A 24,714-nucleotide genomic window follows, 5' to 3' on the forward strand; every position below is an offset into this window, starting at 1 on the left:
GATAAGCACCAAGCACTATCTTACAGATTCAACTCAAAAGAAGTCTATCAAGAAATCTCTCAATAATAATGAGGACCCTCAGTTAACAGAAAGTCTTTTTCAGCTAGGCCTAGGAGTCATTATGCAGAAGAGACTCAGTATTTCACCAGAGAATTAATAACACAGATATTCTCTAGAAGCTAGGTAAAATATAAACGGTCAAAGACTTCAGTGCAGAAGTGGAATCTCTCACCTATTGCCAAAATAATATTATGTAAGGATATGGTCTTTAAAGGACAGATTCAGTTCACGTTCACAGGCTGATGAAGATGTCTCTAAGACTAATTGCACTCAAATCAGCTGTCAGTCATTAACAAATAACTCTGCTTGTCCACTGTCTTAGTAACCCTGGTATCACTTTGGCCATGTTCATGGCTGAACAGCAATCTGAAGGACAAAGCCAAGAACTTGATAAGAAAGCAAAGGTGGTCAACAATAAACCCCTGTAACTTTTGTTGCTATCACGTGAGTACACAGAAACAACAAAGAATTTCAATATATCTTTTGGAACACGTTTGACAGAAATCATAAGCCTGGCTTAACAACGCAATCATATAATTTGCTACCAAGAGTTAAGGCAACCTTGCTGCCGATTTTGACCTTCTTGGTGCAAATCAAGCACTGTATTTGAAGGGTAATGTCTATTATTATTATTATAATAGCTGCAACAACAATACAAATAATAATCTGGGTGATTTCTTGTAAAAATGACGGTATTTTGTAGCTGCTGTGGTAATCAGAGCAATGTGAGAGCCCTAACGCAAGTTGCATATACCCATAACATTTTGTAAGGTGTTTCACTGATGTACCCGGGAAACTAACACTAAACCAGATGGCACTCACAGTAGAATCTCACTGTGTAGAAAATCTTGACTATAAATATTTTTAAGAGAACATTTAATAGCACCTAGATTAGCCACTTAACTGAATTATTAAGATGGCCAGGGGAACTTTTACTCTATGGCACATAACTTATGCTCCCATGACATAATTTTACTCAATTCCAAGTCATTACAAGTGCTCAGTAACCTTGTTTATCATGTGAAAGTACCAAAAGCAACAGATACCTCCAAGTGAAATAAAATTTCTTCTGAATAAAACAATTCTATTGGTAATACTATAATAGCATTACAATTTTAAATGTATCTTTAAAAAAAAAATGCATCTGTATCTATATGTTAATTGAGCCCATGACTGATCTTTATCAGTCCAAATTAAAGACAGCTTTGCTATTTTTCTGAGTAATAAATTGTTTTTCTTTGAAAATCCTTGATGCTGGACAAAAGTACTGTCCTAAGTCACAAACATAACTCTGTCTGTAATTGAAATATATTATTTTAAAAAATTTGGTTAACTTTATTGAGAAGTAAAAAAAAAAAAAAAAAAAAAAAAAAAAACCTTGAGATACTATAAAATGCAAAACTAAATTATTTGGTTTTAGTTTTTTATGCCAACGTAAGCTCAAACTTCAGAAAACAAAAGTTTTATATTATGTAAAATTGGAATTAAGTCTTCCTAATTTGGGGGACATTCTATAAAGTTTCTATTTTTGTTTCAAAATGTGTTTTGTGTATGTAAAAAAAACTACAGTATTCGTGTTAAAAATTATAATAAAAACTAAACTCAGTTTTCCATGAATTAGACAGAATTAGTATATACTATGCTTTTAATCTTAAACATTTAGAGAAAAAAAGAACTCAAACTACTAAGTTTTAAACTTGAAGCTCATTTTGTTTTAATTCAGGCTGTTTTTAGTTTTGCATTGACTTCAGATAAGCCCTTCAAAAGTATTATTTTATTCAAACGTATTCAGCTACTGCCTATCACTATGTATGATCTCATTATAACACTATAAACACAGTAATATATTAACTTAATAATGTTGTTATGAAAAGCAATCAGCCAGGTACATTATCTACTTTTCTACATATATCAAGAGGATGACTAACAAATGAAAACATCTAAAATGTAGTTAAGCAGAAATATAATTAGTTTGATTGCAATTTGGAAAAACAGAAAGAATAGGGCAGGCCTAAAAATTTCTGCATAAAATCCTTTTGAATTTTTAATGATCAAACATTATTAAGCCTTCGGTTATGTTTCCTGTTCTTCTGTGACATGCTGTCCTAGAGCTTCATGTTGTCGCATTAGTTCTGACAAAAAGAGCCAACTACCCATTCAAGAAAAGCATTTCCTACAGCACCAAGATGTTTTCCCATGTTTGTACTGACCTGATCTGACCCTGCCTGTGAGTGCTGACAGAATCAGATCAGAAGGTGATGTGACTGCTGGCTATGAGAAGCATGAGGCACGAAGGCAAGCTTGTAAGCCTGTAGCTCCTTGCTGTGTCGATCTCTTTTAATCAACTTCTGGTATGTTTTAGATGTTCACCTCTGGTGGATATTTTTTGATATTTCTATCTATGTAGTTTTAATTAAGAAAAATAAAGTTGATATGCATGCATATTAAACAAGAGGCACATTCTAGTTCCATTTCAAAAGTGAATCCATGGAATATTTTATTCTATATTCCTAAAATATTTTCATTTTATCAAATTAAATCCAAGTAAAATAACTTTCAAAAAAAAGATGACACACACAACTTTTTTTTAAAACCAAAAGATAATGCAGATTCAATAATAAATCCCTCAAACAAAATCTACTATATATTGTCTGGCACAACACACATATCCCAGAATAGTTCCAGCGAGTGTTCTGTATGCTATCTTATAAAGTTAGAACTGGAAAATTAACTAGCACATAGCATGCAAAAAGATGTCAGGAGTTTACTCCATCAACACATGAAGAGTCACTAACTGAGAAACTCTTCTACATATGACAAAATTAGCGAGTGATATCTGTCTTAAACTACTGACAAACGGCATCTCTGGTGTTATCCATACTTTTGCTGAGAAACAGCCAAACAAAACAAAATTTGGTCAATTTAACGATTCCTAGCTTCATGTACGGGCAGCCAATGATTGAGTCAATTTTCTGCCGCTGCCTTCAGGAAGCGGCATAGGCCAGAAAAGGACCAAAAGAAACCGTCCTCCAAAACTACCTACAGTCACAAGAACAAAAGAACGAACAAAAGAACAAAAGCCTAGTCCTTCTTCCAACTGGCAAACGCAGAGCTGGCGTTTCAAATACCCTTTGAAGAGAAGCTCTAAAACAGAGCCTCTGAGCAACATCCAGAAACAGAACAACTGAAATTCAAGTGAGAAAGCTGCAGGGAGAGAGATGCCCTCATCTAGGTGCTGCCCCTGCAAAACAGGTATGTCTCCTCAAACCTTGCCCTTCCCACTTGTTCCTTCTGTCAAAAAGGGGTTTCTACTATACTACTTTTCTTTTTTCTTAACTGGTAAATAAGGACTCCCTCTTCAAAGACTTTTGTACAGTTCCATTTTCAAAAGAATTAAGCCATGTTCCACTAAGGTATGGAAAATTCTCATACGAATGCTGACCATGGCACTGCTCCCCAAACTGACCAAGGGAGCATGATGCTAAACCCTAAGAGGAAAATCTGATAAAACATATATGCATACGAATTCAAAGCTGCTTCCTTGAGTAGCTCCAGAAGGGGAAGTTGCATGAAAGAAAGGTTTGCCTGCTACGGTGGTTCTCAGAGAACAGGTCTTTGAAGAAACAACCTTTTTTAAGAAGCCCTACCAGTTTTGTGCACATCTGCCTCTACCACAAATTTATTTATTAGGGTGTGTTCCTTGGCATCTCTCCTAATATACTGAAAAGTACTTCAATAAACTAACTAAAAAACTTTTCTCAAGGAAGAAGCAGATCATTTTCTCTCCATCTAAGATATGAAGATAAATCTTCCCTGCAGAGTTTTATGTACATGAACATTTGAGATCACTTAACATAAAAAACCGGACAGAGATTAATTGTGACTTGGCCCCTGTGACCACTGCATGAGATGAAGTGGTCATCAGAGCAATTATCTCACTCATTTTCCTGGCAATTACTTCTGCTGTAAGAAATACCATTTTGACTGATAAACAATCAAAAGATACTTGAGCTAGAGGCTCATAGGAGAACTGATTAGTTTAATTATGACATAATTTAGGTCCCATTAAGAAAGGAGTTTTTTAATGGAGAGAAAGAAACTGATTATCCTTGTAGAGAACATCTGCAGATGACAAAGTGAGAGTGGATGGATTTATCTTTAGTATAAATACAACAAACATGGCACTATATAAATCTAAGAAAAAGCTGAGAATAAGACTTGATTTTTAAACAAAATCTAAACTTCCTGGAAAAATCAGCCTCTCAAAATTTTCCCATAAAATTTTCCCTATTCAATAGGGAAAACAATCTAGTCACAAAATAGTACACTAGCTAACCTATTCGATTTATTTGGGTTGCTATAATAACAACTCTCAGAATCACACACACACTAAATGATTTCACCATTACATTGCTTGCTTTCTTCGAAGCAAGAGTACAATCTTCTCATCAGTTACGACAATGAAGAATGATCCTCCAGCTGTTGCATTTGAGCCCCAGGGACTAACCAGCACAAACTCCTCCTGAGCCTGCTCTTCCTTTCAGAGCACATTCTCCTCACGTAAAATGCACAGATATGCTTACCCGCTTCTCAGATTTCAAAATTGTATACTTGCTCCAATCTTTTGTCCTTATGTATGACATTTTCCACTCACTTTCACCCAGTGGTATTTTTTTGATATGTGCTAATTAACTGCAGACTCTTAGGTATATTTCAGTTTTTTCATACAGCTTAAGACATTCATTTCATTCAATATATGGGTTCCTAATTTTTCATCAATGAGTGGCAAGGGTTTTCAAATTCTGATTTTTCATTTTCATCTTTGGCTACTACACTTACTGGATTAGGCAAAAAACTCAAATTCTAACACTTAATTTAAAAGTACATAGAAGCACTTCTTTTTATCATAAATGAATATTATTAATTATGGAGTCCTAAAAATAATCTCTAAATTTTGAATGTTAGGTTTGTATAATTTAAGCTATTTCTTCAGGAAACTGAACTATATTTACACATCATAGGTCATCTAAAAAGTCACAAGTATCCTGAGAACCTTTGCCTGAGAACAGAACAAAAGCAAAGACTCGAACAGGTCAAAGTCTCTTCAAGCACCTTGGAAGTAATGACCCACTACGGCCTCAAAAATTCTGATGCTGTTTTCAGTGAAAGCATAGATTTCTTTGACGCTTTCCTTATTCTGTAAGCATAGAATTTTTTTCAACATGTATCAGCTATGCCCACAAATACACATTCTCTGTTGACAGAATAGGTGCAATAACTCCTAATTACAGGAAGCAGTCAATTCTCTCATTGCATCTATTTTCTGAGATCCACAATCTCCATCTCAAGTTTACCACCTCTCATACTGACATTATTAAGAGTGTCCAATAACTTCTGTACTATTTCAACAGCATGATCAGTCATAACAGCTGTGACTTCTTTGAGTTAGGTTTAAAAAAAAAAAAAATCAGGACTCCTGCATTAGCATTGATTGATATTCAGGACAAACTGGTGAAGAAGCATGCAGACAGCTTTTGAAGTCTTGCTGCTGTGCACCACTGTATGTTAAAATGAATTTTGTATCAACTGGATCTCTGGCTACCTGTGTTTCTGCATAAGGCACAAGTACATTAATGGTGACAGCTTCTGACTACCTACACAAGTGCACAGGACAGAAGTTTCACAGAATTTCCTGGGCAGTCCTAGTCAGTTGTGCATGCAGCAGAAACCGTGCTATTCTGTATGATACGTAAAGACCTTCTGCAGATACCAGATTCAGATCATCTGGCCTTTTAACTTTGTTTTCTCAGCAAAGAATTGTCCGTGTTGAACTACTCAAAAAAGTATATTCTTTCCCATGATTACCACTATTAAAGCTATTAAGTTTCCTGAAAAATATTCCATTATACACTAAACACTGTATCGATCCTCACTGGCTACTTTTCTTTATGAAAACAGAATTTAAAAAAGAATTTCCTTAACTAAATATAGACTTATATGAAATGATTTATGCTTGAATTTGCATGCGGAAGGAAGATCAAAAACAGATGTTTGCTGTCAGAATCATGGAATGGCCAAGGTTGGAAGGGACCTCTGGAGATCATCTAGTCCAACCTCCCTGCTCAAGCAGGGACCTCTAGAGCACATTGCCCAGGATCACATCCAGACGGGTTTTGAATATCTCCAGAGAAGGAGACTCCACTACCTCTCTGGGCAACCTCTTCCAATGCTCTGTCACCCTCACAGGGAAGAAGTTTTTTCTCAGGTTCAGATGGAACTTCCTGTGGTCAAGTTTCTGCCCATTGCTTCTTGTCCTGTCGCTGGGCACCATGGAGAAGAGACTGGCCTCATCCTCTTGACACCCTCCCTTCACATACTTTCCTGCAGACACATTGATGAGATCGCCTCTCAATCTTCTCTTCTCCAGGCTGAACAGGCCCAGCTCTCACAGCCTTTCCCCATAGGAGAGATGCTCCAATCCCCTCATCCTCTTTGCAGCCCTCCGCTGGACTCTCTCCAGTAGGGCCATGTCTCTCTTGCACTGGGGAGCCCAGAACTGGACACAGGACTCCAGGTGAGGCCTCACCAGGGCTGAGGAGAGGGGCAGGATCACCTCCCTCCACCTGCTGGCAACACTCTGCCTAGTGCACCCCAGGAGACCATTGGCCTTCTTGGCCACAAGGACACACTGCTGGCTCATGGTCAACTTGTTGTCCACCAGGACTCCCAGGTCCTTCTCTGCAGAGCTGCTTTCCAACAAGTCAACCCACAGCCTGTACTGCTGCATAGGGTTATTTCTCCCGAGGTGCAGGACCCTGCACTTGCCCTTGTTGAACTTCAGGAGGTTCCTCTCCGCCCAGCTCTCCAGCCTGCCCAGGTCCCTCGGAATGGCAGCACAGTCTTCTGGTGTGTCAGCCACTCCCCCAGTTTAGTATCATCAGCAAACTTGCTGAGGGTGCACTCTGTCCCTTCCTCCAGGTCATCGATGAATACATTGAACAAGACTGGACCCAGGACTGACCCCTGGGGGACACCGCTAGCCACAGGCCTCCAGCTAGACTCTGCGCCACTGACCACAACCCTCTGAGCTCAGCCATCCAGCCAGTTCTCAATCCACTTCTCAATCCACCTCACTGTCCACTCATCTAACCTACACTTTCTGAGCTCACCTATGAGGATGTGATGGGAGACAGTATCCAAAGCCTTGCTGAAGTCCAGGGAGACAACGTCCACTGCTCTGCCCTCATCTACCCAGCCAGTCATTCCATCAGAGAAGGCTATCAGATTGGTCAAGCATGATTTCCCTTTGGTGAATCCATGCTGACTACTCCTGATCAGGTCAGATTCCTGAAGCTCTCAGAACTGAGCTACTCAGGCTCAACTTTGAGTTGTGGTTGGACAATCGCTTCTCTGTGTAGACAGTGATTTGCCTTCAATGTGAGGTCTTCATTATAGTGCCTGGAAAGTTTCAGTGAATAAGGAAATACAACAGAGTTCTCCTAGTGTGGGGAAAGCCTCAGAACAGACAGTATCACAACAGACACAAAGACTGCTGTTCGTATTACCAAGTCTGAACTCCCTTCTAATTGTATATAACTAGTATCACGGTCTTCAACAGGAAATGAGTAGATGATTTTCCTTCTATATTTTTCATTCTGTTGCTCAGAATTTCTGCCCTGTATTAACAGCAGACAAGACTACTACATTCTCCTTGCAGAATTATCAGCATCTCATCTCAGCTGATGTTACCTCTTTCCCAAGAAGCATTACTCCACCTCATGCAAAATACCATTAAATTTTCTTTTTAAAAACTCTCATATAACGACGAGACACGCAGCCAACAGAAGAGAGAGGCATCCAGTCATCCATACACAGCGGACTCAGTGTCCCATAGGAGGTTACCTGTGCCAACAGCAGTCACTGCAACTACCTACTCAGTGTACTTCTTACTGTCAGGGAATAAAGTTGTGTGTGACCACTGAGAATAGACAGGTGAAGATGCTGCATATATCTTTCACTGTCAGCCTGTGACTGCAGCAAATCAAAAGCACGTGTGCAAAACGTACTGACTGCAAGAGACCAGAGGTAGCTTCAGCTTAGAGAACTCTCCAGGCTGGGGAACTGGTACCCATGCTTTAATACTACGGTGCCCCTTCTTGACCTAACATTTGCTAAAATCCAGGACAAACACCTTACCAAAGACTTCCTTTGGGACTTCCTTTGGGACTTCAGAGCAAAGATTGGTTTCCTAGGACTGACCCTAATAACGTAGGTTGCACATACCTTGGAGAATTCCCAAGTAGTACCCAAGCGACATTTTGAGCTGTTCCTATGCATGACCCTTTCCAGATCAGAGGCATAACCATGACATGGGTTTTGTTCTTGTTTTCTCTCAGTACAGTTATTGAAGGATTCAGGGGGGACACCAGCCTTTTTCAAAGACTAAGACTGTTGAAATAACTTGGGACGTTTGTTATTTACTTATTTATGAAAAACTAAGACTACTGCTAGGAAAAAGGATTTGGACTGCACATGGTTTAAGGGCATCCAAAGAGTTGCTTCCCGGGGGCAAAAATGGTAAAATGAGCAGTCCATCTATACTGTTTAATTAAAATAATCTGTGAGGTATATGCAGATACATCTATATTTGTATCTATAGCTGTATCTATATGTTACGGATCAAGGGCACACTGTAGGGAAGTTATGTAAGGGACGGGGTAGAGCACTGGGATATATGGTATTCCAATTTGCATTGGAAAAACCTAACTGAGATCAAAGAACATGGATTGGAGCAAGGAACCTTAGGGAAGCACAGCCCTTAAAACCATCAGAGCCGTATTGGACAAGAACTAGCTTGCACAGTTTACCTGTATTGTTTGGCTGGTGTGACCTAGGTCTGTGATTGTATCTATGTCTGTATCTATTTATATGACAAGGGCTGAAGGAAAGTTATGTGCAGAAATGGGTGGTGCATCGAGGAGTATGAGATTTCAATTTGAAGTGCAGAACACCTTTGCTGAGATCAGAAAACACAGACTGGAGCAGAGAACTTCAGAGAACGACTGCCCTGCAACCACCAGAGCTTTTACGTATCATTTGTACTGTACATTTGTACTGTGTGGCTTACACAGGGAAAGTAGGTTTGTTTTGATGGAAATGCTAATGAAATGAGGAAAGGGGCTACCAAGTAAACACACCTCACTAACAAGTGTGTTAACTAGCCAAGTCCAGAAACAGGGCCCATTCACCACTGAAACTTCAGACAGAATTTAGGCTGGCTGTCCTGGCCCTTGACGACATGGGATAGCAATGGGAATGGATCTAGCCACGGACTGGAGTAACAAAGCACTCTACACCAGCCTGCAGAACCAACACACAGCTCAGCAGTGCCACCGAGATACAAAAACAAGGTAAGAAAAGGGTAATCCCCTGCAGGTAAAGGGGGCTACCCTTAACCTGCTGCTACTCTGATCCTACAGCTACCCTTCCTGAGGATTAGGACCGTGAGACTCAGCACAACAGATCCACATAGACCTACAAGCCTCTTAAAAGGTACCTTGCAGCAGCACTAAGTCTTCTGCTTCAGGGGCACAGCCCTCCCAGTAGGTAAAAATAAATAGCTGTCAAGTGGTGTGCAAGGAGAGAGGATGGTACAGCCCTCTCTGGTTTTACTTTTAACTGGGGGAATGTTAGGATATTATGATAAAATACTCATCTGTACACATACACAAAGCAGCACAGAGGCACAATGGCCTCTGTGGGGGAACGGCCAAACCACTGCTCGGGGAAATATGTGTCTAGGCTTATCCCAACGTTGCTCCAGGAGAGCCATGAGCCCCGTCATATGGCTGTGAAACCCATCAAGATGAGCCAGGGGATCACCTTTCCCACCGAGGGGGGATTACTGCCTGGGGGTATAGGACACAACATGGGGTGCAGGGGAAGAGCATTTGAGGATTGCACACAATTTATGGGGATGTTTAGAGGAGGAACCAAAGGTGGAGAAGGGGTGATCTAGGTGATTTGGGGAGGAATAAACATGGGCAACTAGAGGGATAAGGCAACAAAAGGGGCCAGTTGCGTGTAAACTGGTGGCTGGTCAGCACACTTGTTTAGTCGTGCAATCACAGAGGGAGCTGGTTACTGGAGGAATCAGGAGAGTCTCAGCCAGGTACCAGAGAAACCATAGGCTCCGAGGATTCACCAAGACCCATCTATGCATGTCTGTCTGTGTGCCTCTAGGGATGAGGCACCTGGGAGGAGTGAGGATCCAGGACCAGCTACTAGATGGGCTGTGCATCCCAAGGGCAGCTACTGGACAAACCCACTGTGTGTGCACGTGTTGTGCATGAGACTGTCTGTACCAGCAATTGGAGCGGAGCTGCAGGCCTTGGGGGCTCATATGCCCAGGTGCCAGCAACTGGCAAGGCTGAGGATCCACAGGCTGGCTACTGGGTAGACTGAGTGTCTAAGCTCAGCTACTAGGGGGATCCACATTGTAGACATGTGTATCCCACTAACAGACCTTCCTCCTGATCAGCCAGAGAGGGGAACAGAATGATGCTATTGGTGCTGTATGTGTGAGTGCTGAGTGCGTCTGTCAATGTTGATGTGTGACCAGCCATAAATGTGTTGTACACCTGTGTTTGGGTGTGAGTGCCTACTGGGAATACATTCTCAACCTTGCTACTGGATAATTAAGATAATTAAGAAAAACATCTGAAATCACAACTGTAGTATGCATTCAGTTATATTCCCTGACATCTGAAATACCAAACCAATTGTCAAGTTCCTGATGAGAATTTGTAGAGCTGCTGCCAAACCAACTGAGAGAATTCCATCTGATAAAATTTTATAGCCACACACAACTTCTACTGTTTGACATATGTGCTTGATTGTCATTTAAAGTTAGGTCAGAGTCATACATCATTTATCCCAGAGAAGAACAAGATGATAACCCTGACAGCAAATACCCTAACTTTCAATTATTTGAATTATTTGTTGAGGTTTGAGAACTAGGACGGATCTCAGGCTGCCAGTCTCCTGGAAGACTGGGGAAGAGGGAAATAAAATAATTTCTCTCTACGTTCTTGTGAAGCCTGCTGTCTGGCTCTTTCTTTGAGAAAGAGATTCTCTTCTTTCAATAGGATTCTCTCATGAAGTGGATCTAACGAAAATGGAAGAAAAAGAGGCACAATGATAAAATGAGGTGGTAGAAAGACAGTATCTCCACAGATAAAACCCAAAAGCTATTAATCCAAAGTCTTAACAATGCATAGTTAAGAAAACAAGAGGTTGAGGAGAGGACCAGAGTCATCGTTCAAAACTAGAACATGACTCATCACTGCACTACTAAAATTTCTGACTGCAAACCACTGCCAAGAGCTACAGTGAAAGCCTGGACCTACCTCTTGGACAACGATTTCTGGTAGCACTGACACTGTCCAACACTTTCTGACATACTGTAAGTTAGACTAATTTTGAGTGTGCAACAGTAGGTAGAAACATCTCCTTTGAGATATTTTTGTTTTCTGAATAATTCTTGTAGCTATACCTGCCCTGAATACAGGAAGCTATGTGAAGAGCTGGGGTAGGCACTGCATGATTTCTTTCCCCTATCTTAGTCTGAGACAAGGGAAAACGCACAGACTTCAAGATGAGTAGGAAAATGGATTTATCAGACGCAGCCGATGGTTGCTCTACAGCAGAATTAGATAGAGTGTGTTCAGCACAAATTCAAGTAGTTTTTCTAGTATGATATGTGCTAGCTATTACCTTCAGTGACAAAATCCAAATGTATCATAGACATCTTAACAAAGGAGTCAGAGTCTGCTAGTGATCAAAGTTCCAGGAAGAATATATAACAGTACTATTATTTGCCAGCTAACATATGTGATGGATTAAAAAAAAAAAAAAAAAAAAAAAGGGGAGGAATAACTCTTCCTCTTTTTTCCTCAATTTATGTCCCTTCAATAGAAATGCAGTTCCTCTTCTTCCTCTAACTTAGATGACTGTGTGGATATTTTGTGTCAACATAGAGATAATGGCACGCAAGGAAAGACTCAGAATCAATGCTACAGTCTGAAGTGAAGGACAGATGTCAGGGAAAGCAAATCCTGCATTTTTGCCAAATCTAGTAAAGACTTCAAAAAGAAGCGCTGGTTTGATCCTAGGTGCTGCTTTTGATTTAACTAGAATCATTGATAAAAAACACACACACACAAAACAAAACACCAAAGAACCACACATACCCCACTCCCACCCCACACAAACAATTCCCAGTAAGATTCCAATACTCAAGCTCATGAAGAGGCAGTCACAGGGCTAGCATTAAAAAAAAAAGAAAGAAAGAAAAGAGGAAAAATGCAGAAACGCAGCACGTCAGCACAGAGAGTGCTCACAGAGAGTGTATTTTGGTAACAAAGGATCCTTTCAGTAAATAGTCATTAAAAAGGTGGATGAGTCCACAGTTTCTAGTTTCTTCCCTTCTACAAGGGAAAGGGAAAGTTCATTAACTGAACTTCATCTTGCCCAGACAAATAAGGAAGCTGAACGTGAGCATTAGCTTCTGGTATGACAAGTTAATACCCTGACAGGGTATCTTTTGAAGTCTTTATACAGATCAGGATTAAGTATGACCCTACTAAAAGTCCTGAGACAAGGAAAGGACAGTCTACATAAAATAACCTGTGCCTCTCTAAACCACTAAAATTATGAAGCGACAAGAAAGAAAAAAGTCTAACCTGAAGATACCAACACATTGTCTCTTCCCTGTCTATCAAAAAAGCAAACTAATCTACAACTCATAAGCTAGCTCAGTAGTTTATGAAATCCTACAGAAGACAGTTTAATTCATACATTCATCCAAAATGAGCATCTTCTGTGCATACACAGTCCAGACTGGATAAGGGATCTTATTTTCTGCATGCACAGTGGCCATTCATCCAGTGTCTTTCTTAACCTAAGATACAAAAGAATATAAAGAAAATTTGGACACTCCTATAGCACTAAAATAAGCTAAGACAGTTGAGATTTAATTTACATAATTTACTCCCTCACATAAAATGCAGTAAAACCTTCAAGGAAGAATTCAGTTATCAGCACTCATGCAGCTAGAGTGCCATCTTCCACAAGTGTCCACACACTCAGCAATAAAAGCGTGCAGACGCTTAAGAAATGGGATAGAAATAAGAACGATAACATGGTACTATCTATCCCCTAGAACAGTTGGTTGATTTTTTGGAAACTAATTCTCAAGGGTTAAAATCCAAAGATCACCAGGAAGCAAAAAAAGTCCTTCTGAGGTAGACTGGAGCTGAATGACTGAGATTTATCAGTTTTTTTTTTTTTTTGAATTGAACAAAGAAGCAATAAAGCATGAATATTCTGTACATTCTGCTAGATGAAGTAATCTAAGTGATCCTAGTTACCCTCTACTACAAAAAACATTTGATGGAATTGAAAGACAAAACAGAGATTTTGAGTGCACATCACCTGCTGAGTGCACAATTAACTCAGAGTTAAACTGAGGTTAGGGTTGGAAATATGATTAAGATTAGATGTTTATATTGCAAATAAATGACATTAAAGCATCTAATCATATTAAAAATCTTACAGCAGGTTTGTACATTTCCATTTAATGAAGAGATGTAAAATCTCATTGAAGAAGCCAAACTAGTTACTGGTGCTAGAAAGAAATTTTTCCAAGGAAAATACTCTCTATCCATGAATCTAATACTACCGTCTACTATTAAAGATAAAGCCCCCATCTCCAACTTAAGAATTGCAACTCCTCTCTTCCTGCTTACAATTAGAATGGCATTCAAAGCATAATAATGATATAAAACTTCTTATAATGAAGAGTACTAGTAATATCACCATGTAGCATGTGATCTATGTTACTTAATCTTTGTGGCTACAGAGTTGTGCTCATTCAAGTTTGATTTTTTTAAATACATAAGATTTCTGAAAGCGGATCTGATGTCTGAAATCAATTCCTTTACTGGTATAAAGGCAAGCAGTCCTCCAGTTTTGTTCCCTAAAACATCACAAATGTCTCAGAATTCATATGGTTCTTGCTCACAAAGCACATTAAAAATTCTGCAGTATACTGAGTTTGATACGTTCAGAGAGTAAATGAAGCAGTACTGATTATTGTATTACATAATCTCCTTTTTGTACCCATCTTTAAAAAAAAAAATCCAGTTTAACATCTGACTTTACTGCAACTGCTTGAAATATTGCAAATTAACATCATTAGGTACTCAAGTAAAGTTTTGAGAAGCAAAGGATGATGACATGTAAATGGCACCAGGCTGCTTTTAGAAAAAGGCCAGAAATTGAAGTGCTGATCACTGCAAGTATAATTTTACTATTAGGAAAAAAAAAAAAAGATGCTTTTAAACTGAATATTTTTCTTTCAGCATACTAACAGTTCTGTATAGCTTCTGTAAATTTAAGCAGCATACTAAATTTATTAAAGCATTTCAGTTTTCTACAATTAGAATTTTGTATTACAGTCTCAGTACAATGCAAGCAGAAAAATCTCTAGTATGCTTGATTACGGTGCCATACAAATCAAAGTACGACCCCTAACAAATCAGATAAACTCATTACATTATTTCTCTCTGATTTTCATACTTTTGTACGATTGTCTTACTTTTTGTACTATTCTGAATAATGAGTTCAGTCACATTTTGGCAAAAAGTAGCAGATTGTACCAAAGTGGGAGAGATTCACCAAAAGAAACTATTACCATAGAAAAGTGTGAACAGCTTCCCTCCTTGTGGCTCAAACCACATAATTCTTACGGTGTAAGAAATCCTACTGAAATGAACAGCGTCATTTGGAAGCACTAAGAAGAATGGTAGCAGATATAAGGTATTAAATGTGTAATATTACGCTTGGGCAGCTCTGGGCCTTAGATTACAACAAGCCACGAGGCACTGCTCCCTTAGCACAGGGGGCAGTTGTGGATCTGGACCTCCCACAACACTAGGCATTAGAGGTGGCTAACAGTTCTTAAGAAGTACTTTCTCCTGTATTAGGATGAGAAAGTCAAAACAGTAAATAACGATGCAAATAATAGCGATTCAAACTTGTGATTCTACACCCAATACATACAGCGCAGCATTTTATAATGGCATATTGTCTGCCTGCTTTCTTCTTCACATTTTTAGCACCAAGAAGAAAAAACAAAACAAAATCATAGCCTTGTAAGAGACCCTCACAGACATACTTCAAAACTACCAGAAGTTCTTCATGAAGAAAACTAAAACCAAGAAACGCGTGGCCATTATGGCAAAGTTTTCTAGCGTGTATAAAATCTTGAATGAAAGACATTGCATCCATTTTACTCTCCGCGTGCAATACCTGTTACTCATGTCTAACACATACAGAACAAATGATCTGGAGCAGTGAGCATCATAAAAACAAGTTCTGTGCAGTGAATTACCTCCCCAGTTGGCTACTGCTAACTCTTAACCAAACAGGAACAGCAGAAGAAATCACTATTAAAAATCCATCCGCAATGACACCTACTGGAAGGGAGAAGATTGATGACTCAGGCTTACAGCTGCCCTTCATACTCCCCACACTCTCCTACAGATCTCACCATATCACTAGAGTATATAAAAACATCCTCAGAGTGGAAGTACGTTTAAGAAATAGCACTAGTACATCCCTTCTGCTTCTACAGCACTGGTTTTTTAGCTATTTCTGTGAACTTCAGCACCTGACAGCACTCACCGCAAAGTGAGCTAGTAAACTAGAGGAGACGGCTCTCTTTTGCAGGAACGGCTGGCGTTTCAAGCCTAACCCCAAAGCTGCACGAGCTCCAGCCATGCCCTTAATTCCGTACGTAATCGTCGCCTTTTAAACGCGAGCCAGAGGTCCCCCTGCCGCAGATTAACCTCCTCCGCAGCGGAATTACTTCAGGAAGCGCGCCAGGCTACCAGGGCTCCCGCTCGCAGCCCCTCGCCCGCCGCGCGGGGCAGGAGCCCGCTCTGCCCCCCGCCCCCGGGGAGGGGGGGGCCCGCTCAGCCCCCGGGCCGCTCCTGCCCGCCCTCGATCCCTTTCCATCCTCTCTCTCTGTGCCCCCGCGCGGACGGGGCAGCGGCAGGGCGATCGGCGGCGGAGGGCAGAGCGAAACGGCGGCTCCCGCCCGGGACGGCAGCCGCGGGCCGAGCGGGCGGCGGCGGGGTGGGGGGCCCGGCCCGGCCCGGCCCGGCCCGGCGGTACCTGATGATGTCGTCCTGGTGGCCCAGGTAGAATTTCTGCCGGTGCTCGCGGGGGCTGTAGACCACGCCGACACCCGCCACGAAGTAGACGATCTCCTTGGCCGCCGTGTAGTAGAGGTTGTTGCGGCACTGGTGGCCCCGGTAACCGTAGACCCACTCCAGCCGCAGGTGGCAGCTCGGCGCGCTCCGGTCAGCCATGGCCGGGTCGCCGGGAGACCCCGCGGGAAGGGGGCGACGAGCCGGCCGCCCCCTCCGCTCCGCTCCGCTCGGCTGGGCTCGCTGTCCGCCTCGCTAATCCCTGGCCGCCGACATGAACGCCCGCCGCCGCCGCTCGCCCGCCGCCTCACAGAGGGCGCCGCCGCCGACCGAGCCCGCCTCGCCGCCGCGCGCCGCCAGACATGGCTGCGCCGAGACACCGCCCGGGACGCGGAGCGAGGGCGCGGCGCGCCGCCGCTCCGACCCCCCCCGCCCCGCCCCGCCCCGCCCCGCCCCGGCCTGCGCCTGCGCCTGCGCCTGCGCCTGCGCCGAGGGCAGCGCCGTCAGGCGGCGCGGCGGGCCTGCGCGCCGCGGAGGGGGGCGCGGGCGCCGCGCAGCGCCGCGCCGCCGGGCTCGGCGCGCAGGTGCCCCGCCACCTTACTGCCGGCCTTGTCTACCCCCGCATTTTGCCTTTTTCTAGCCGCGTGTCTTCTCCTCTCCAAATTTGGTCTTATTATTTTCATGCTAATTAATTCATTCATCAATTACTGCTAGTTGTCGGAATATACCCCTTTCTCGCTGCTCTCTCGACCCCCCCCCCCAGCTGCCCGGCTTGCAGCAGTTAATGGGGACTACCGCAGCGCATCCTGCATCGGCAGCTGTGTGCACAAATTACCCCTCGCGTTCTCCCTGCAGCGTGCTAGCTGAATTTCATCCAGGAGGAAAATGTCAACTGTAATTTTTAATGACAAGTATTTAACCCGTTATCCCCACTGCCTGCCTCCTGCAGCACACCGAAGTCAGACCTCCCCCTCCGTGCCTTAGTTTCCCCGTCTGAGAAATAGGAAGATGCTGCAACTTCTCATCCTTACATCTCCAAGGACGTTACGGTCTCCAGGCTGTCACTTTCCTGAGTCACGGACGGGGAGACGGCCGCCGTGGGCGGCATGAGGCCGGCAGGCAGGAGAACCTCCCCGTGTCCAACCTTTCCTCCGGAGAAACGTGCCCTCCTCTCTCTGCCAAACAGAACACGGAGAAGAGTATCTAGTCGGCCACCTAAACATGCATTACGTGACTACGGAAACAGTTTTGCACTGTAGCGTTAAATACTTGTCCTAAAAGTTCCTGGATGGTTTTCCTGGTCTGACAATTGAAAATAAAACCAATTATTTTCCCCTTACTTTCAATACAGGTTTGGCTTTCCAGGTTGCCGGGATTTATTTTTAAATCCCCATGTCTTTACCTTTCATTTCTCTTCTATTATTTCATTTGGCATATTGACTTTTCTTCCACAAAATTTCTTCTGCTTCTGACTAGCTACTTGGGGGCTTTTCCGCTTAAATCTTTCTTGAGCAAACTTAATACTATGTTTTTGTAATAACAAATGCATTTAAGCATTCTAATCAATCAGGTTTATATTAACACATTTTCACAGTCTAGAACACTGAGAAATGACATTTATCTCAAGCACTGGCAATGAGAATTTTCATGACATCAGTATCAGATATGGCTTTCAATCCCATACATTTATTAAAATCAACACAAAGCATATAAGAGAAAGACTCATGCAAACCGAAACTCCTTACTCAAATGCACAGCCAAGGGAACTTTCCCTTCCATTAAAAATTTCATTTTTTTTTTAAAGGAAGAAAGAACAAGGCTTCTATCCTTAATGACAACAAAAAGCAATATATATTCACCAATATATAAAGCAAACACTACTTCCACAAAAATCGTAAATTTTTTTCCTTTTATTTGCTTCCTTCCAGAGCACCTTGGAAGCACCTTGGAACTTGGGTAGTCCCGGATTCTCGGGAGTCACCAAGATGGGGGACAAGCTGGGAAAGTAGACTGGAAAAGACCCCGCTAGCTCCTCTTAGAAATATAAAATACAGTATTCTTTTTAATCTGTTGATAACTCCGCATGGTTGCTTTTTGTGTCGCTATCCCAGCTTTTTGTTGGGAAGGGTGGTTACAAATAACATCCATTATGACCAACCTTAATCTCTTTCTGAAAATAATATGGAGAAAAAAACCCAAATACTGGCCTCCTTTTGGGGGGGGGGGAAGCAAATGCATTTCAGCTTTGCTTCCCCTTATATTCCACAGTGTGTTTTCAATATCAATATACATTTAATCAAACTTCTAGAAAGATTTTGTGCAGTTCCATAAAGTTATAAACATAGTGAAGCAAAAAACCAAGAAATTACAACTGCAAGGCTGTTCCTTTCATAAGCTGAAGCTGATGAGAAAGTAGGTTTGAAAAATACTGAACATATATGGTGACTGAAATAACTTATTTCAAGCTTTTAAATGTTAATTGGTTTGGTTATCAGCAGACAAAGACACTTGATACATATTTGACTTCTGCTGTTGGAAAAGCTGATTTAAAAGTGGGAGTATTTCTGTGCTATAAGTTGGGAATATATTAGCATTCCCCTTGCTGCATATTTATAGCATATTTAAAAATGAATGTACAAAAATACATAATTATGGCCTTCTACTTCCTGCTGCTATAGATAAATATATACTTCTGTTGCCTTACTACCTAAAGTGAAATTCTGGACCCCTTTAAGATCAATAGTAACGTGCAGCATTAGCTTCAGTGGAGATAAGATTTAATTTTTGTGCCTTACACAAAACTCACAAATTAGAACAAGATAATATTTGGCTACTTAGTAAAAAAAGGAATTGGCTAATTTCAGCCACACGTTCCAAAAACAGTGTTACTTACTAAATTAAAAAGGGAAAACAGGAAGCAGGAAGAAACTTTACTATGTAACGACATATTGGCTATTAACTGTAAGTTTTAGATGGCATTACCTATAGTGAATAGGAGAACCCAAAACTGTACACTGACAAACTATACATATGCAATGCAAGGAGAATGGGAGAAGCTATACGTCATACACCACACAAAGAGCCAACATTGCCTTTCGATTTTTCCAAAATTCACTCCCATCTCTATAAATTGTTGAAGGAAACTAGAAGATGAGGAAAATGCATGAAAGAAAGTTTTAGAAGTAAACTCATTGTCATAGTTTGATAATCTTATGCCTATGAGGATGTCAGAGAAGTTACACACTCAGCATCTATTTTTGCCAGGGATAGGAAGCAGTGTAGTATCACAACTCCTTCCTCTCCTCTTTCTCTGCCTAGAGCTCCTACTGAGCTCTGACACCCACAATTCCTTTGGTACATACCAGCCTGGCTATCTCCACCCAGGATCACTCTGCCCAGGCAGCATTCACTTCAGGAACCGCCAGCATCTCCTCATCAGTGCTGTATTCTTGCACACCTTACACATGTACACCGGGCCTCTGACCAGTCCTTCTCCGCTCTTTTTCTTTGTATGCACACAAACTCGGCGTGGCATGCCCTTTCCAAACTTCCCTTTGAAGTCCGTGCCTTGCTCGGCGGGTGGCCGGGTGCACCCTAGCCCGGCTGTCCCCGCCGCGGGGCCCAGGGGCGGGGGACGATGGCGCCGGGCGCAGCTGCGCGGCAGAGCTACCCCCGGCGCCGGCCGCCGCCACTGTCCATGGTGCTGATCTCGGCGTTGAGGCTCCACGAGGCCGGGCAGTATTTGCAGGGAAGCAAACGTCTTTTGTTAGTCCAATCGATATAGTGGAAAAGAAGCTTTTAGCCATTTTATGTGCTTTCAGCAAGGCATTTTATAAGTGAAACACGGCATCTAGCTGTTTTGTCTCAGCCCCCAATGACAGGTTTTATATCTTTCCTATGACACCAGGTAAATCACTGCATGTTACATTTTGTTACTGTACTGTGACACGAGTACATTACTTCTTTAACTAAAATCGCGTAAGTGACATTTTAATCTCTCACAACACATAATTATACAAAGATGTACTTTCTAACACGTTGTAAATATATTTACAATGTAACTCATGTATTGCTAAATGGAACAAGGCTTAAAGAAGTGATTCCTTAAACAAATGCTCTTGGAACAGCTAATTCCAGAGCACACAAGATGAGGGATTACTCTCTGTTAAGTCTCAAGTAATGCAGAGTAGCTGGTTCAAGTAGTAATTATATAATATGAGGCAGATGAGCAACAGTGACAACATTAATTTCAACATCCTTGGGGATGAAAAGATCTCAGTCTATTATGGTAGCACAAACATTTGAAAATAAGATTTTGTAAAACTAAGAAATCTATATAAATGCAAAGTCTTTAAGACCTGTTGAGAGAATTGCCTGCTACCTGAGGTAGGCACCTTACAGCACTAAGGCATACACAAACAATCACAAAGGCATGTCTACTACCGGACAAAAGTATGAAGGCAAGAAATAAGATAGCATAACAAAGTTTACAATACTATTTGAGTTAAGTCTCCTTCAGAAAATGGAGAACTTAACAATAAGTTTTACATCATATCAGCCATCACATAAGATCCAATTAAAAAGGAATTTAAAAGGACTAAGCTGGCAATCTAATATCTCTACAAATGCATTTTAAAAATCTTGAAATATTAAAAGCAGGAAGCCTCTGCAAGATGAATTACACTTTAGTAATCATAGGAATCGTATTCATTCAGTAAACATTCATCCTGGGCACTGGAAGAACTCGGCACCGTATTGCAAGTCAATGAACGTGTAATTATCACAGTGCAGACAATAACCAAGGCTGCATTACATTTATTCAAGGAAATTTGATTTAAGACTGCCCTCACTTGAGTAGCTTGCAACTTTAATGGTTTCCTAACATAGGGCAGGTAAAGGGATGGACAAGCTACAAACATTATTGAAATCATCCATCATTAGGTCAGAAGGCAAGAACACTTTCCAGAACAGTCTAAAGCAGAAATAAATCTGTTTACGAGAGGAAGTGATGCTAATACATCAGTAAGTAACAGCTGAAACTGCAGACAGGAATCTGAGTGTGAAGCTGAATAAAAGCAGTACAGCGGCTTCCTTAACCTTCACATTAGTGCCACAAGAAGACCTTTTAAGGGCCTGCCCTGTAATCCAAGGGTGAAATTGTCATTCCTTTAAATTAAGAGAGAAGGGTTTCTATCATGATTTCCACGGCACAAATATCAGCCTAAGAAATTATGTCACAGCGTACATGTTTTTCCAAACAAATGCAAGAGTTTCTACATTTAGCTCCAGATTTGAAGTTGCTTAATATACTTACATTTAATATTAACCTCAGAAAACATTTGCATTGTTTCTTAAAATGTCTATTACAAAATTTAAAAATTGACCCCAAAATCTGTGTTACCACATCGTATCAGTTCACTAAAAAATCCTTTTTAGTCTTTAAACAATGCAAAAAGTATCATACTTCACCTTGCCAACAATCTGACACCAGAACACATATTATTCTTAAAGGCACTCAATGGAGCTCTTATTTTTTTCATCATTTACATTGTGTTTGTACAGCTTGGCTCTAGTCACCACATACACATTTGAATCTGCTTTGGACAGCTTTTTTCAGCTTGCATTTTATGCACAATTGTGTGTGTACTGAAGTAATTCTCGAGGGGATTTGAAGAATCTGTATCAAGCATCACCACTTCATATTGCATATGACAACCTGAAAAGGCTTAAATGAAGCGCGTAAAGTGGGGCTGATTAAATCCCAATGCATTTTTCATCAATAGACTTATGATGGAAATCTGATTCTGAACTCTCAAAATGAACTGATTTCAACTGTCTATTAAACTAAATAGAGAATGCAATTTATTTTAAATTCTACTTCTGTGACAGCCATTTCAAGCTCCATCTTACGATATGATCTACAACGATGTGAAGCAACACCTTGCTTGCACGCAAGGGTAATTTTTCTACCCCTTTTCAACGTACTTCTTTACAGCTAGAATGGCATAGGATGACCAACCCCAATGCATGAAGCTGACTTTTTTGCGAGGAATTAATATTTCGTCCGGCTGATGCAAATCATTAGATTAAAATTTGTCAGATCAAGATGACCTCTTTTTACAGCAGTTGACAGGTTTTTGAAAACATAATGCACTGTACTGACTTTGCAAAAGCTCTCAAAATACTTTGCTGTCAAAGGGAATCATGAAAGAGACCAAGAACTACATATGACACAGAATCAACATACAATAATGCATGTTTTCCAAATATGACATCATTTGCCAGTGATAATACAAAGCAGTTACTCAATAGAACTGAAGAAAGCGTTCAAACATAACAGTATTAAATTTCATAACACCAAGAAACTTAAAAAATAGCACAGCACTATTAGTTCAGCAGTGATGTGCAAACCTTGAAATAGTTCATTTCAGTGTATATGACTCCACACTTCCAGATTTGACCAACCATTGAACAGGTTGCCAAAGGACTGGAACGGGTTGCCCAAGAAGGCTGTGGATTCCCCATCTTCAGAGATTCTCTAACCTCAACTAGATAAGGCCCTGAGAAACTTCATCCAACATTGAAGTTACCCTGCATTGAGCAGGAGGTTGAACTAGACGGCCCACCAATCGCTTCCAACCTAAATCATTCTGTGATTTAAATATTAAGTTCTGCAGGCAGGTTCCCTACAATCATACTGCACTTAAGTAAAACTTTTAGAGTTATGTAAGCCTAGTTTAAACACAGCACATATTTCTTTTTAAAATGACTCCACTGTAAAAAGAAAATATGCCAGAGACTGCTACATGATGTGACTTTTCACTGTACTATACACATGCCTCTATACAAAACAGCTACACCTCACTGTAGGAAAACAGATCTTTTTCCTACACTTCCCTCTAAAAAGGATAAACTAAGAACAACATAGATTAGCACTCCTGAAAGGAAGGAAGTAGACTTGTAAGAGGCTAATTCAAGTATCTCATATTCATAGTTTAAATGTTAAAAGACTTATGCAGAACAGTCATAAAAGCTTTTGGAAAATGCAGTTTCTTTTTTTCTTATGGGTAGAAGTGTCTCTCAACTTTACACATTCACTACAGAACTCTTTACTGACTGTATTTCAATTGTTTTCTCTTTCCTGAACTAATATGAATTGTTTTGAGTTACCCCTTAAGTACAGCATGAAAATTAACTATCCCCAGTCGTTTCACATTATTTTCCTAATCTTCAAAACGTCCGGGCATAGCAATAGTTTATTCTACGACAGCATGCAGAGGAAGACAACATTAAATACATCTATCCTGTCAGAGCTGGCCTCCAGTATCAATTTAAAGCATCCTTGTCAGCAGAAAAGAAAAAGAATTGTATTAAAATAAAAGGGGAAAGTGGGAAGCACATTGGAATTTTGAAGTAACATGTAATCTTGACAAGTAATTGAATAATTAATTGAAACGTAACTGAAATCCACTAAGCAAGGTATGTATGTCAACAAAACCTACATTTCACAAAAAGCAGTTACACAAATCTGTGTGTTTTATGAGTAAAGATGAATAACAATAGATTCCTGATATTCAGTAGAGCCCCTTGATATTTTCATTCAGCAACAATTATAGTAAGGATTTTTACTGTACCCTCTCTCAGGGACATCTAGTTCTCAAATGAAGAATAACCCAGCCATAGACAAGAGGAATTAAGCTGTCCCTTACCTCTGTTTCATTAATTTTATGTTCTTTGACAGTGGTATCATCATAATACCCCAGCTGCAAATGAAGCAGCGCTACTGCTTTTCCTGTCCTTTCACGTAAGATGACAGTAGTCCCTCAGAACACGCTAGCTAAAGGTAGGTCACTAAGTTTAAAACACAAGCAAACAGTTAGTACTTGACGTTTCCTTAGTAAACTCTGGTCATTTATACAGTTATATCACGTAACTATCATCGTCCCAAGACAGCACCAACACAAATACCATGGAGGGATTCACCATATTTGGAGGATATTTGCGCGCTATGACCAAACTAAGTACTTGTACTAGAAGTAAATGGAAAGCACTATCCACTAGACTATAAAAACTTTTGAAATAGAATGAGACAAGCATATAGCCCACTCAGTCCAGGCAACCTTCCCCTTTCATAATATCATACGCTAGCATCACTTGCAACATTTCAAACAAGGAAGTTAATCTTGCACCTAGACAGTCTTTCTGAGGGTGTTGCTATGCTACTAAATTTTGATTTTTCTATCAACATCAAACAGGAAACTGAAAATTTTTCCTCCCATAAATCAAGTACATCTGCGATATGATTTCCAAAACTTCTTTCACCTGATGTTCCACAGGATTAATTTTCCTCATTTTGGGGGGAGGGCACGTGAAAGAAGCT

General features: G+C 40.9%; 1 protein-coding gene across 2 annotated transcripts in view; it reads right to left on the minus strand.

Moving 5' to 3' along the window:
* Nucleotides 1-16,728, minus strand: part of EML5 (EMAP like 5) — a 134,959-nt gene extending 118,231 nt beyond the window's left edge. For both annotated transcript variants that reach the window (XM_068946752.1, XM_068946751.1), the window contains exon 1: nucleotides 16,300-16,728. In XM_068946752.1, the coding sequence (XP_068802853.1) occupies nucleotides 16,300-16,496 (197 nt within the window). In that variant the 5' untranslated portion in view covers nucleotides 16,497-16,728. The remainder of the gene's footprint in view (nucleotides 1-16,299) is intronic.
* Nucleotides 16,729-24,714: the final 7,986 nt, after the last annotated feature.

Source organism: Struthio camelus, chromosome 5 (genome assembly GCF_040807025.1).
Source record: "Struthio camelus isolate bStrCam1 chromosome 5, bStrCam1.hap1, whole genome shotgun sequence".
NCBI classification, from domain to species: domain Eukaryota; kingdom Metazoa; phylum Chordata; class Aves; order Struthioniformes; family Struthionidae; genus Struthio; species Struthio camelus.